This window comes from Phalacrocorax aristotelis, chromosome 2, assembly GCF_949628215.1.
Source record: "Phalacrocorax aristotelis chromosome 2, bGulAri2.1, whole genome shotgun sequence".
In the NCBI taxonomy this organism is placed as follows: domain Eukaryota; kingdom Metazoa; phylum Chordata; class Aves; order Suliformes; family Phalacrocoracidae; genus Phalacrocorax; species Phalacrocorax aristotelis.
Genome location: NC_134277.1, coordinates 155,636,777 through 155,651,854, shown reverse-complemented (window position 1 = coordinate 155,651,854; position 15,078 = coordinate 155,636,777). Strand labels below are relative to the sequence as shown.

The following is a 15,078-nucleotide window of genomic DNA, read 5'->3' as shown; positions in this document are numbered from 1 at the left end:
TTTTGCTTTGTTTTGTTCCCTTGTGTTTCTGTCTACCTTGCACTAACTCATCTCTGCTCTATGCCTAAAGCAGTTCCTGAGCCTGCCTCCTTTTAAAACCAAGATAGTCCTTGATCTGTGCTCTAAAGGAGGAGGCTTATGTTCTTTTTCAGTTAATGTGACTTGAAACTTCCATTATTCATAGATGTAAAAGGGTGTTTTCTTTTTCTCCTACTAAACGCTTGTCCTCAATTCCTCCTTTTGGTAATAAGCTTCTAAAATCAATTATGCACTGGTTTTTAGCTTTTTAATAGCTCTGTAGCCACACTGAATAGAGTGTAATTATGTAAACTTCCATGTACCATCAAACTCAAACATCAGTTGTAGTTAAATCCACAAGAATGATGTTGCAGAGCTTTGTAGTATTGTGTGACAAACCGAATAGTCTTCTGTCTTCTGTGTTGGTACCCAAAATACTTCACTTGGGAATTATTTAAATTAACTGGATATCATAATCAGGGCAAACTATGAAAAGGTGTCTTCCTCAGATGTAAATAGAATGATTCCTGGAATTTGCTGTCTCTGGGGAAAGCTGCTGAAAGGGCAGAACTGGCATATCGGACAGCCCTCTCTTTTTCCATGCTTCTGTAAAAGCTTTGCTTAACCTGTGAGGGTGGAGGGGAGACCACATGCAGGTAAATGCACGAGAAGTTTGTTTTGGGAAAATGGGTCCCAGTCTGGGTCCTGTCCTTCCTGAACACAAGCTGAATATTTTGGTCTGACGTTTTCTGGCTGTTGGGCACCAGTGATGCCTGCGGCTTTGGAAGACTGCCTTTTGCAGGGCTCCCCTCTGTTTACCATGGGATGTTCTTTTTTCTCCTCTTCCAGCCTGAGGTTTGAATCTGTGAGTTCCTTGGCATTTTTGGGGTGGGGGATCTTTATTTCTATAGTATTTGGGCTGTACTTCTTCCGCTTGCATGATGGGTACAACTGGTGTTTGTAGAGCTTCAGTAGTTTGCTTTTTGGGCAGAGAGAAGAAGCAGCTCTTCAGTAACTGCTAAAGCTTGAAAGTTGTTACAGTTTAAGACCTCTGATTAATGAAATTAATTTGGAAGTCAGTGTCGTGGTTGGCTGAATGTTGGTTTTATGGTCTAACCATTTTTTTTTTCAAGTTAATTTAAGTGAATATTTTCGTTTCTCCTTTACAATAGCTTTGAATGTAGGAGTGACTTGGATGCAGTGATACTGACTGTTGTGTGCACAGTTCAGACATATGCTCAAATGATTCACAGCCTGTGTTTGCAGCTTTGTCTTTTCAGGTGCTTGGCTGCCCCAATAAAATTTGAATTCTTCAGGTAGTGCTATAGGCGTAGGCTCCCTCATGTTTTACCATTTTTGACCTTTGCCTATAAAAGTTACCTAATTAAAAGTATGGAAGCAACTTGTCAAAAGCTCAGGGGTCATAATACTGGAAGATATTGGGGCAACTTTTTTTCTGCTTCAGAAAGGGATCTTATGCTCAATATCCATATTTAAAAAATAAAAAAACCCAACAACCCTAAACAAGTAGCTTGTTTTCTTTCCCTTGCCCCTGTGAAATGGATAGCTGTTGCTGCTCCGTTCTGTGCAGCATGTCTAATAGGCTGCATTAGCTTCCTGTAGAGTATTCTGTTAGGTTCAGGAGTGACATCCTTGTCCTCCCACGCTCATAGTGGTTTGATGCCAGGATACCTGAAACATGCACCAAATGACCAAACTTGATCTGCTGTTACTGAAATCAGTGGTCTCTAATGTTGTTGTAGTATTTTTCTGTTATTCTCACACTAGTTTTTAAGAGATGCCTTCTGTCAGAACAGGAATAGTAGGGGTTTGTTTGCAGACTCTCTCTGGAGGAAGGAAGGTTTTCTGACACATGCTTTGAGGACCTCTAAAAACAAATAAAATACAGTTCTTCTTAGATGTCCTGTTCTAATGTTAGTGTTTTTCTAATTTTCAATAATAAAGATGGCTATTGGGCTGCTTCTAATATATGCTGTTAGTTTGCACAATCACTACGCTAGTTTAATCTTGTAATATTCTAAGACTTTGTGGCTTTTAATACCATGTTATCTTCTGTGAAAATAATAAAAGTGTAGATGTGAAGCTTTTTCCTTCACATTTTAAAGCTGTTAAATAACATAACTGCTTTTTTTGCCTGCTCATAATTTGGTAAACGCTATAATTTAATAAACTGAATTTGTGATGAACTAGCTAACTTTCTCATTTCATTTTGACTTCTCTAGAGAAGTTGGAGGTTGCACCACCATCTCCAGGACAACTGAAACATGGTAAAAGAAGAATGTTTGTTGAATGTGGTTCAGTACTTGTGCAGTCTGTCTTTGAATTGCTTCATCTTCCTCCTCCAAGTGCTGGTCTGTCCTCATCCCTGTCATACGGAGTAACAGAAAACCAAAGCAAGCACCGACAGTCACCCTGCCTTCTTTATTTCATAACACCTCAGCTGGAGAATGTGCACCATTTAGTGAAAGTAGGACAGAAAGCCCAAATGAGACCGTGCTGTTCAAAGCCAGCAGCAAACACTGGTTTTGTAAGCCAAGCGGTGTTGATGCTGCAGTACCTTGTGGGGGTTTTGTGTTTAAGGTTAAAACTGTTGATTTGCTTCTTGTCACACTTTAAACGGATTGAAAGGTGGGATAAAATTACAGAGAGGTTGGAAATAGATTTGGTATTCTTTATAATACCATGGTCATTCAAATTCTGATTTAGTTTCCAAATCAGTGTATTTTTTTCTTTTTTTTTTTTACCTCTGTCAGTGAGCAAATGTATTTAGTTGAACATTTTCCTATTCTAGGTATCTACACTTATTTTTCTTTGGGTTTTTTTGCTTAGTCCCTGGGGTTCTGTTTACTCTATGGATTCCAAAATTCTGTCAACTTCGGTAAGAATTTTGAGCTCCCTTTGTAGTGCCAGAGTTTGGTGCACACACTTTGAAAATACTAGGCACCTCAGTGTGCTTTTTTGTTATTTTTGGTTTTGGGGGTTTTGTCCTGTGGTAGTCTGGGGTGGGGGTGGTTTCATATATTCTGTGCTTTAGTCTTTTACCTGTGCATTTAAGAAGGTGTGTGTGTTCTTACTAAGTAGTTAACGGAAGTCCAAACATGTTCTAGTACCTGAGCATGAAAGATCTCGAGTGTGGCTTTGTTTTTTATATGATCACAGATTCATGCTGTCTGCGAGAGGTAGACCCAAAAGGGATTCATACCAGTTTCTTTTCACATGACTGAGGTTCATGCAGTCTTCTTTCTTCCCTCTTCATATGTTTGCATCTCTAGGTTTATAAAATATAGGGATTATTGGTCCCATCTGAAGTGGGGGAAAACCCCTGAATGGCTGATGCGTTTTGAGTGTTAAAAAAATGAAAAGCTCTAACTTTTTAAGCTGTATTTTCAGTCGTGTAGTCTGTCCTTGGTGCTGTATTTAATCTTAAGGTGCCTTGAAACTCAGCTGGAGGCAAAGCTGTGCAAATTCAATCCCACCTCTGTGTGAAGCTCACAAGCTAAAACTTGAGAGAGAAAATGGAACAGGACAAAAAGGAATGATACAGTACCACTGTGCTTGTTAGAAATTACTCAGAACAGCAGGTTTCAAGCTCCTACAATAGAAAATATTTTCAGATAGTGTTTACTTGGCGATTCAGGAGTGAAAAGAAAAAAATGCATGAAACAAAAGGTGGAACTTAATTTCTTAAATGATGTATTGAGGAGCAGCTTAAAGTCTTAACTTGCTCTCAGCATAGTGCCCAAACAAAATCAAGACAGAGACGTTTAGGTTGAATAGTGAGATAATTAATACTGTATGATACACATTTGCAGATTTAACTGAAGGAGTTTTGATAAGAATTGCATAGCTCCAGGCAATACTCTTAAAATATGAATTTTTAGGAATGCGTGAAGATGGAGCTCTTGCACAGGAATAGAAAGGGACTTGCAGAGGAAGGGGCCTTATTTTGAGCAAGAGAAGAATGCAGGGAGTCTGATGCAGTTCGGCAATCTTCAGCGATACTGCAACATTGGTTGGAATAAGTGTAAATAGTATCAAAGTTTGTGTAGTTTTAAATATTTCTCTTATGTAGTAGTAGGTGTAAGTGGCTTCCAACCAAAACTGTATGGGTATTTGCGAAGAGTAAGTTGGTTTAACTGGTTCTTTACAAGCCATTAGTAACACCTGTGTGTAGCAAAGGGTTTCTACCAAACCTGCCAGAAATAAAAATGTCATTAATAGAAGTACTAGGAAGGGGTTCTTGTGTATGTTGCATTTGTTTCCCTTAAAGGCATTACTAGACTGACATTTTGGTAATTCATGTGAACCAGTGAACTCTCCTATAAATATTTATTTTCTCTTTGTTACTTATTTCTTTTAGTGTTCTTCCACAATGCATTACCTTTTGTAGGGTTTGGATTTTTGGATAACGCAATTATGATTGCTGCGGTAAGTTCATTATTTAATTCCTTGATCAAGTCAGTAAGATTCCTATTGTTCAAGTACTAAATGAGTAAATGAGAGCTTCAGGGAGACTCTGTTCCCTCTGTATCAACTCACTAATTTCTATATTAATTTTTCTTTTTAAAGAAAATGTCCATGCTCTGTTCAGACTTTGCAGGAGTGTTGTTCCTTCTGAAGGGCAGTATTGTAACTAATTTTACCAAATTGAGAAGAGGCTTGCTTTTTTTCCTCTCCTAATTTCTGCTGTAAGACACATTTATGATCTTGTAGTCAATACTACTTTTTTTTGTACTGACTGATAATGTGATTATAATATGTTGATGAATAGGTCTTCAGGTTTCTACTAATGTGTTCCTTTGAGCAGTGCAGGCAATGTTAGGCTGATGCTGATTGTAGTGATGTAGCCTGGCTTTTCTGAGTAACACTGAGGTATTTTCCTGTTCATTTGGAAGATGAAATGGGCTAGTGGAACAGGAAGATGGGTAAAGGCCAAAGATACTGTTCCTTGTGTAGAATTGTCATTGACAGTGTGATGCACGTAACGCATGCCCATTGTCTCCCATCTTCGGACTGCTGTTTCGTTATGCAGTTCACTGTTGTTTGTTTCTTCAACTGAAAAGGTAAGGAGCTACTAGTATTTGTAGAAGTTTGCATTCAGAGCTGTGCATTCAGCTAAGAATTTCAGTGGGGTTAAGTGGTATGCACAGATAGGGATTACGGTTTTGTCCATTAGGTGGCCATTATGTAACAACATGAAATATTAAAAGAATATCAGAAGTAGGCTTTTGTCCTAGGGGGAAACACATATGCTAGAAGGGTAGGAGCTGCATGAATCCAGTAGAAGTAATGACCATTTATCCTTTCAATCTTAACATAAGCAGTAAGCAATATTTTTGCCAGTTGAATCACTATAATCTATTTTAACTCCAAATGCCTCAAATAATGAGAGAACTTTTTTTTTTTTCAGGGAACCCAAATAGAGTTGTCAATTGGAGTTGTCCTAGGAATTTCAACTATGGCAGGCAAGTAATAAAAATACAGTATGTGTAGACTAATATGCCCCATGCCATATAATTTAGTCTGAAAGTGGGCCACAGGGCTGGAAATGGCTCTTCCTTGGTCTTGCAGCTGCCTTTCTTAATAACGAAATATCTTATGGTTGAAGCAAGGACACATTCCATTTACAGAAATGGAATTTCAGTTCAAATAGCTTTTAAAAAGCTTGTCAGTTTTAATCTAAAAGTTCAAATCCTGGGTCACTTAAAGTATTTGCATTTCTGTAATGGAACTGCTCTAAATTTGCTAGGGTCTGATATTTATGTATGTGTATATATGTATTTGTAAGTTCCTGTTTGCTTGCAGTGCCAAGTGAAGATCAGTATTGATGTCCTTTTACTGCGTTGGCCAGTGTTCTTGGTGGCTTCTGTGCCTCCATGTGATACCACGGGAAGGCCAAGCAGCCACCCTGCTCCTGCACTGGCCCAAAACTGATAAGCTCTGCTCAACAGCTTTGGTGTCTCTGCAGTGTCAGAGGGGGGGGAAAAAAACCCAAAACCTGCTCATGGATCCACCAACAGGATGTGCAGCATTGCTTGAAAGCACGCAGATAGCTTAAATAAAAGTGTACATAGCAGAACAGTTAATCATTTGGAAATTTGCAGCCCTCTGTTGCGATGCAAGACAGTCACAAGCAAGTTCCTCTCAGTAAGATCTGCACTGAAATAATGTATTTTAAGTGTGTAACTTTATTCAGTCATATGTACAGTATTTATTTGTGAACAGACACAGTTGATGGATTTGTTGAAATGTTTATCAAAGCTACATACATAACAGCTCCTTCTATTTCCAGTGCTCCTCTGCCTGTTCGTGCACTGGAAGGCCTTGCTTGGTGTCCAGGGTTAGCTGTATGAAGCTGGAAACCGTGTGTGGCTGTTTTTAACTCTGATCTGAAAAGTTGTTATGTTGATTTCCAGGTGTCAGTGTTGTCTTTTTTTATTTGTCAGGTTTTCTTCATATAAGTTGAGAAAAATAGTTGCACTTCCTATTGTTGTTAGTCTGCTGCTGTTATTACAAAGTAGTAAGGTCAGAACAAAAACTCTAAAATAAAAGATACTTACTTCTAGTCTCTTATGCTGTATATACCGAGAAAAGTGAGGGTCATTGTGGGGGAAGGAGGGATGCGGGTTGGTTTTATGTGTAATTGAAATAATACTTTGTCGTCTTTTCCCCTTTTCTCTTCCGCCCTCCAGCTGCAGCTTTGGGAAACCTTGTTTCAGATTTAGCTGGACTGGGGTATGTCTGAACTTGTATTAAGAATTTTTTTCCCTCTCTTGCAAACACTATTGGTGCTACTGAACTACAACATATAAACTGTTGAAATGGCTTTATTTTTTTTTACTGGCTCTTGAGTTTTGCTTCAGGAAACTACATGACTCTAGAAATATATTCTGTCCTTGCTAGGAAAAATTTGGAATATTAGGTGGTTCTTGTTGAGGTTAAAACTGCAGTGCCGTAGTTCTGAAACACAACTGCTATCCTGCTATTACAATAATATATATTTTAAGTTCTAAAACTGGGATCAGTGTTTAATCTGATTCAGTGTAGCCTGTAGGTAATGCTTGCTTTTAAGGAAGTATGAGAACTTTTTCTACAAAAAGTGCATTCAGGAAAATGCAAAAATAAATTTGTGATAAAATATTTTGTTGTGATAGAATATACCTTATATACCTCCTCAGATTGTTTTGCCTAGATCTGCAGGCATTTTATTCTCTTCAGATGAAACAATTATATATCTGAAATGTCTTCAGATCTAGGCATACATGTTTCTGATATAAACAGATGCAGCTGACTTTATTTTTCAAAGGAAATTTCTGAGTAATTGCTGAAAGTAAAGCTGTCGGTTGTGCCTCTCCCATTTTCCCTCCAACCTTTTTTTTTCTGCAAATAACAAGGCTTATTATGAACTTGTGTGTCTGTAACCTTTCGTCCAGTAAAGGTTACTTAAAAGCTCTGTAAAAATACAATAGCAGTCACACATTAAATCAGTGAGAAAATTAAGTAACTTTGCAAAATGTGACCATCAGAAGTCTGAAGGCTTTCCTGGATTTACCCTCTCGATGGCTTTATCAGTATGCTGAAGGAAAAGCTATTCATTCTAAGTTTAGTGCTTCAAATATTTAAGAATCCTCACTAGAAGATACTGTCAGATCCAAAATCGTTTGTTCTTGTTTTCTTGTTTTTCCAGTCTTGCAGGCTATGTAGAAGCTTTAGCTTCACGACTGGGTCTGTCAATCCCTGATCTGACACCCAAACAGGCTGATATGTGGCAAACGCGTCTCAGTGCACACTTGGTGAGTGTCCTGTGGGTGGGCACTGTTTGCGTGGAGCTTTTGCGTTTAAAATGTGATAAAATCTTTTTGTTACTTTTGCCATTAATTATTTAATGACTACCAATGTTTTGCACGTTTCCTGGAAGGTTTAGTTGTGAGCCTGTGTCAGGGAGCATCATGAGACTGGATTGTTTCGGGCTTGGGTGTTTTTTTGTGTGCAGCCAGCCATGAGTGACTAGTAATATGGATAGCCTTTGCAATGACTTCAGGTACGCTATGGAGATACCTGGGTTGAGCGCTGGCTACTGTGATAAGATAGAGCTTATTTCAAAGTTATGAACCCTTGGTAGTTTACTCCTAGACATTCTTTGTCAACTGCTTGCTATTCATATACCATGTATTCACTTATAATATTCTAGAATTAGCTTGGATATGAAATTAGCCTTCCCCTGGGTAAACTTAGAGCATTTGAATAATATTCTCTGCCTGGGTTTACAGTTAAGGGAGACTCATCTTACAGATTGGTTTTTCAGGATAATGACTTAATTAACATTTAATCATTTGAAGCAGCCCTACTTCAGCAATGAGACTGTTAGTTTATTTTGGTTAAAGAAACAGATTATAAGAAACTGAATAAAGAAACAGATACATCTTTCGCTTTGCCAGAATGAACCTTCGTGGGGAAAAATATCTTTGCAGATTTAAGGGAAGAGAAATAACGCTTGCTGAGGAAAAATTAGCAGGGAGAAAAGTGCTTTTAGTAGTGATAGATCAGAGCACTGAGCAGGGAAGAATTGGCATGTGGTCAGTGAGTTGCCCTCTAGTCTGTCCAACATAGGAGTTCTCTCGGTGGAAGCTGAGTCTGTGGCGAAAGCCTGCCATTGCACTGCAGTTCATTCACAGCACTTTTCTGTGAAAAGACTTCTGAGCATCTTAGCCTGTATGCCAGCATTTTTACTTTTTTACCTGCTATCTCAAGTTTCTCTACACTGTCCACCTACTGCTGGTGATGTAGTTTGGATGTTGCCTTTCTTATTTCTTTCCTCTCCTGTTGACTTTTACGTCTAGGTCAATTGTGAAATGTTTTCCAGTCTTTTTTTTTTGTCTTCAGCTTGTGCCTTTGTAAATTGTCATGTTTCCAAGGAATTCCTTGCTCCTGACCTTGATGATAATTTGCATTACCAGATGCAAGCAGATACATTTATAATGGCACCTAAAATGTGGTTTGGTTCTCTTCTCCCCCACCCTCCATCCCCCCCTTCCCTGTCTTCCTGGCCATCCTACTAATCCTTTGAATCTGTCTCCTCCCTTACCACCTCTGCAGCTCTTCATGGGTCATTCCCCTCCTTTTTATTCAGAATTGTCTTTTATCACAGCACACGCTGTTTCTAACACTGTCGTATCTGTCTCTCTCATAGATCGTGTTTCTAGTCTGCATGCTAAGAAAAATGTGGCTCCCAAACAAAAGCTAGAATAAAGAGTCTGTTTCCCTGGTTGTGTTCGTACTACATAGCAGATGAGTAATTACTGGTCAGTGAGAAACTTAATTGTTTTTTCCCCCCCTTTCTCTAGGGTAAAGCTATTGGAGTGACCGTTGGCTGCATTTTAGGAATGTTTCCTTTGTTGTTCTTTGGCGATGAGGAAGAAAAACTGGAAGAAAAGAATTAACCTTTTTACAAGACATATACAAATGTAAACTACTGTACCTCAATTATTCAGTTACGCTGTCAATATTTAGGAATTAACAGACAGTAAAAAAATATATATAGACTTGGGAACAAAACCTTCAGCATGTCGTTTCATGGAAACACTAATTTATTGTGGCTTTGTTGTGTTCAGTACTTCTTTTTATAATATATCATCTAAATTTTTATTTAATTTTAAATTTTTGAAGTGTTTTCACTTATGGCAACTGATATTTACCACTTCCCCTTTGACCTTGTTCTCTAATGGATTGTTACTTCAGTAATCCACCATGGATGATGGTATCACACCTGAGTTGCATATTGGTTGCTTAACAGTTGTAACTGCATGACAGAAATTTCACTGCTGTTCATCAGGTCCTTCAGTGCAAGTTATTACAGAGGTCAGTGATGAGTAATTTGAAGTCCCTCACTTTGCAAGATGACTGGTTGCCCCCTTACCAGCCATCATTTTGCACTGCCTTTAGATTAGGTACTTCCGTGATCTACGACAGTCTAGTTTGCATTTTGTCACAATTCTAAGTGTCTCTGAATTGTCTTTTGAGATGATCACTTTAACGCTTTGACAAGGTAAGTGTTTCCAGTGTAGGCTCTTTACCAAGTCCATTTTTTTAGTGGTGTGTTAACACCTTCCTTACTTCCGTATCACACCTTTCCTTTGTAAACAATTTTTTGAGAATTGAGTTGCGATATCCTTAAATTTGTCTTCCTGTGTTCTGAGCGTGGTATTAAAGAAGTCAGACCAACTGTTTCGAAACCACAAACAACTTTTTATTGTCCTGCTCAAAATAAAGTGTGAATAGTTGATAGGGTGGACAAGGCCAGGGAACACTTCAGGATATGAATGAGTGCTGGCATTGCAAGTTTGTAATTGGTGGTTCAGTTGAAACAATGAAGTGTACCATCAGTCTGGATTAGAGAATCTGATTTGCAGATTATGGCTTTGTATTTAAGATTAAGCCTTTGCCTTTTTTTTTCTGTGAGACAATTAGTAAAAAAAACCCAAACGAGAAAAAGACAACTTGAGGCCTTTTTGCTTTTTTGCCTTCTATTTTTGTCATCTGTCTTGGTATATTACAAATCTGAAAGTGCAGTCACATGTAACTGTGCTTTTCTTTTGATACGGACATGAATAAATTGATAACAACTTGAATATTCATAATATTTCAGGATCTGACTTGCCAATAACATAATGCTAAACTGATAACTGTTGATTAGAGGAGAGGGTTTCCTACCTGTTTGAATACCACTTGGAAAAGATACTAAAAAGAGAGGCACAGCCAGGGCGCTTTGAGAGTTTTATTGCTGGAATTGTTAGCACTTCTGAAACATAGACTTTTTTTTAAAAAAAAATAAGTCCCCCAATGACTTTTATTTGCTATAGGAAAAGTCTTATTGTAATGTGTATGTTTTACAGACCTCATTGCTTATCTCTTGGTCATGAATCTGACCTCTCTGTTCTCATTTCTAGAAGCCCTTTAATGGCAGTGCTGAAACTTTGACATCACCCTTTAATGAAGGTGGCAGTGTTGTATCTGGTTTTTTTGAAAAGTAGACTTTGAAAACTTGCAGTGAGTAGTCCTAGTGGCATGTACTGTGCTTTGTGCGTTAAACCGTGAGAATCTGGACCAAACTGTAAAACTGAAAGAGATCTCAGCCAGGCATAGAACACAAATGCAGAGGAATTTTGGCTTGCATTTTCAAAGTTGGAAGCTTTTTTAAGACAAAAAAAAAAAAGGACGAACAACAAAAAAGCCCCTCCAACTACCAAAAAAAAAAAAAAATCCTGCTAGAAAATTATGCGCTCTTTCCCCAACAGATTGCTACTGGTTTACAGTAGTTCAGTGATTGGGTTTTTTTTTCTGTCATCCACACACTTGTCTTGCCTTTAACTTTTCTTCCTCTGAATGTGCTTTTGTTTCTGGTATGTTTCCATACAAAGCTGTAAGTATTTCCCACATGTTGGTTGTTTTTTTTTTTAAATGAAGTACACATCAAAACAATTTTGCATAGGTTTTTTGTAGCTGTTTTTGCAAATTCCAACGCTGCTTCCCATTATGATACTGGCGTCTTCACTGGATTAGCAGTAGCCAAACCTGTGTTCTTTGCCATCATACCAACTGGAACACTGTTTTCATCACTTCTTTTTTAGAGCTCATGAGAACAGTCGGAAGGCTGTGTCAGCTGTCATAGTAGTGTTCATTTTATAATGGCAATAGGAAAGACCGTATGCTACTGTTAAACAGGTTGTGCATGTAAATTGAGTACATTTTGTTGCTCTATGTCAAACTATTGTACTGCAAACAATGCTTTTATGGAGAACCGATGAACTAAAATACTTAAAGGATATTAATCATGTGTGGTCTTGTTAAACTATTTAGCTGACCACAAAAATGTGGGGGGCAAGTGACATGTATTAAGAAATCTTGGGTGTTTCATTCTGTTGTCTGATACCGTAATCAAGAAGGTGACTTCCGGGGTTTCAATATTTGACAAAAGTGAACAAATAACTCATGATTTGAGAGGAATAGTGGCTCTGTTGGAGGCTGAGAGAAGGTGCGTGTTGGGGCCAGGCTGCAACCCTGAGTACACGGGGTAGCTTGCTTTGCCTGCAGGATCCACTCCTGTGTGGGTGTGGTACTGCTTTGGGTGGAAGGGGAGATCTGTGCCTGATTTGTACCGTCCCCTCACAAGGAGGGTGGGTTTTTCTGGGTTATGTGGATGAAAGTAATCCCTGATGCTCTGATCACGCTTTTTAAGACACTTAACTGAGAAGACAGAGCACTAGCAAAACACTCCTTTTTTTTCTCCCTCATCAATAAAAGGAAAAACAAACACTACAGATGTATTCAGACACTTCAGTATTGCTCCATTTTTTTTTTTAATTCTATCAGTTTGTCCTGTGTTAACAGGAATTTTTTGTGTTAAAGGGCTGGTAGACTTGAAGTTGCGTTTATTTTAAAATGCTGTCTTTTATTGTAACTTAAAATATAAATGTATTTTTGACTGTATGTTATCTCTAAGGTCAAAGACCATGCATCTGATAGTATGGTTACCCAAATCTTCTCACCAATATTTTCTCATTCATGTACTTTTACATAAATTATTTGAACTCAGACAACATATTTTGTATTGTCTTTAATTAAATTGTCAAACTTTCTGTAAACTTTTGTACTACAGCAAAGCTGTTCTGTGTTTCTTTATTAGACCAGGTGCTGGAGGGGAAATGTTAACAATATCCTGTGGGTATTCAGCCTCAGTTGTACAAAACAGGAGTTTATTATCTCAGTTATAAGCAGGTGGTCATTTGTCACTGTCTTAGGAGATACCACCATGGAGTGGTACTTCTGTCTCTTCGTGCTTGGAAGAGGGTGATTTAAACAATTAAAATGTTTGCATGGTAAATTGGTGGCATTTCTGATTAATAGTAGTCAGAAGTCCACTTGCTCTTGAACTTCAGGAATTAACTGAGTTTTTGTAAGCAAACTAAGCCTTCTTGAACTTTCCTGGACTTTGGAACTCTTCACTTTTTATCACTCCTTCGTTAGTTCCTTTGTGGATGACTGTGCATAAAGAAGTGCTTTGAGTAAAAACATCTGTACCGGAAGGGTGGTCTCATCTCTATTTTACAACCTGTATAGGTTGGCTGTTGTTTTACTGTCTTCTGATTGCATCGTGTAGTAGAACTCTTCATTAATGTTGTTCAGAGAGTCTATCACACTTCTAGCCAACATGTTTCCCTCTTCTCTGTCTGGTGTTTTACATGGTCTAGTGACAAGCTGACAGAGTGGCAGTGTATAAACTAAAGACCTTAATAAAGTATTGAGAAATTATCATCCTGTGCTGAGTCTTATGCCTCTGGAATTTTTTAACCTAAAATATTAAGAAAATAACTAGCGCTACCCCATGCTGCAGTTAATGCTCGTAACAAATTCAAGCTTCTCTTTTAAAGTATTTGTTTCATGTTTGTTAAGGCTTTCACCCTTGTCTTAGTGTTCAGGACCCTTGGCATCCAGAGTGTTGCTTCAAAAGAGTACTGGGGTGGGGTGGAGGGTTTTGGGCAAACTTGGAATTTAAAAGCCAGCCAAGAAAAATGCAGAGGATTTTTTTTTTTTGTCTTGTTTTGGAAGACTGCCTCCCACAGTAAAAACAACCCCCACCTTCTAGAGAGACCTGTGAGCTTTCCCCCACCCTTCTCCCCCAGGAGATTGTAGCCACTAGGGTATGAGCAGGGCAGCTGTTGAGTCCATAGGTGTCTGAGCAACTGGCTTTAATGATGCAGCTATGAATGCTAGTCCACAGGCTCATGAGTTCTGTGTATGTGTAAAAGACTAAGTTGCTGTGAAATACCAAAATTATTTGAGACTCTCAATGTGATGCATTTTGTCTCCATTTTGTGTTCTGTTCTTGATACTGTACTTGTCAGATTGTCTTATTTATAGATCTTCTGAGGATGAAAATGGCCTTAGGCTTTTGCCTAGAGGGTTTAAGCCATTGCAAACCTGCAAATATTGACATTATCTATCAGTAAATAGACTGTTTTGCAATGGATTATGAAGCGTACTGAATGGGGCCATTCACTCGTTAGAAGAGATGTATCCGAAGAGTAAGATTTCCTGCATTGGACTAAAAGCTGCTGTTCCTGTTGGGAAGAGGTTGCTGCTGAGCAGGATGGTAGTGCAGTAACAATCTCTGCATAGCACTGCTGCTTGGTTTTGGCAGGGTGATCTGTTTGCAGCATGGTGATGCTCTCTGTTTTTGCTGAAAATGGCTTATCTGTTACTTCAAGATAGGAATGGGGAGGAGAATGGGATCCTGCCAGGTCATTCTCCCTGCATGGGGATGCATAGAGGATTGATTAAAAGAGAAGAAACTATGATTTGCATTCATGCTACTTCCCTGCTGTTCTCTGTGCCTCAGCGTGCTTTTAACATGCTGGGGGACTGGAAGAAAGAGCTGATGAGGCTTCCCTCCCTGAGTGGCTTTTCTGCACATCTCAGCTATTGAGCTGCCAATAATCTCTACACAGAAATAACTGCCAAAGGAAAAATGATAGTAAAATACTCCCTTTTGAGCATAGGTGTCCTTGAAGAGGAGAATGATTACAGGTGATTTGCCGTTGCAATATAACTGCCTCATTACTGAAGGCCACAACAAAAGCCAGTTAGATCTTCAAAAGTAAACAGCCCCTTTTTGTGAAGTTTCAGATAGGCTTTGATGCAGATCTGCAGGTGACTTTTTCTCTGTATGGTTTCCCCTGAGCAGTTACTTGCCCTGTTTTGTGTAGGAACACTGAAAGGTGGTGCTTTCCTCTGAGAGCACCAAAGCATCTAAGAGACAGCAGGACTGGGAGAGAGGCTGCGACCGAAGATATTGCATGTGGGAAAACATCCCAAGAAGTGGTCATGCTGTGAGAGGCAGTCTCCATTTATAGTCCTACTCAGTTGCCTTGAAAAGGCAGGCAGCCAGTGGGACAGTTCCTATGGGAAAAGAAATTATTTTGTTGGATTTTGTTAGTTTATGCCGAGGGTTATTGAACTGTCAAACTGAGGAACAGGGCAGTC

The 15,078-nt window shown here is 38.8% G+C and overlaps 1 protein-coding gene across 1 annotated transcript in view; it reads left to right on the top strand.

Annotated features, from left to right (window-relative positions):
- The window catches only part of TMEM65 (transmembrane protein 65), a 31,585-nt gene extending 20,918 nt beyond the window's left edge, over window positions 1-10,667 (top strand). Inside the window, exons 2-7 of the mRNA XM_075085764.1 lie at window positions 2,262-2,306; window positions 4,400-4,467; window positions 5,450-5,504; window positions 6,732-6,774; window positions 7,727-7,832; window positions 9,384-10,667. Of these exons, the coding sequence (XP_074941865.1) occupies window positions 2,262-2,306; window positions 4,400-4,467; window positions 5,450-5,504; window positions 6,732-6,774; window positions 7,727-7,832; window positions 9,384-9,479 (413 nt within the window). The 3' untranslated portion in view covers window positions 9,480-10,667. The remainder of the gene's footprint in view (window positions 1-2,261; window positions 2,307-4,399; window positions 4,468-5,449; window positions 5,505-6,731; window positions 6,775-7,726; window positions 7,833-9,383) is intronic.
- Window positions 10,668-15,078: the final 4,411 nt, after the last annotated feature.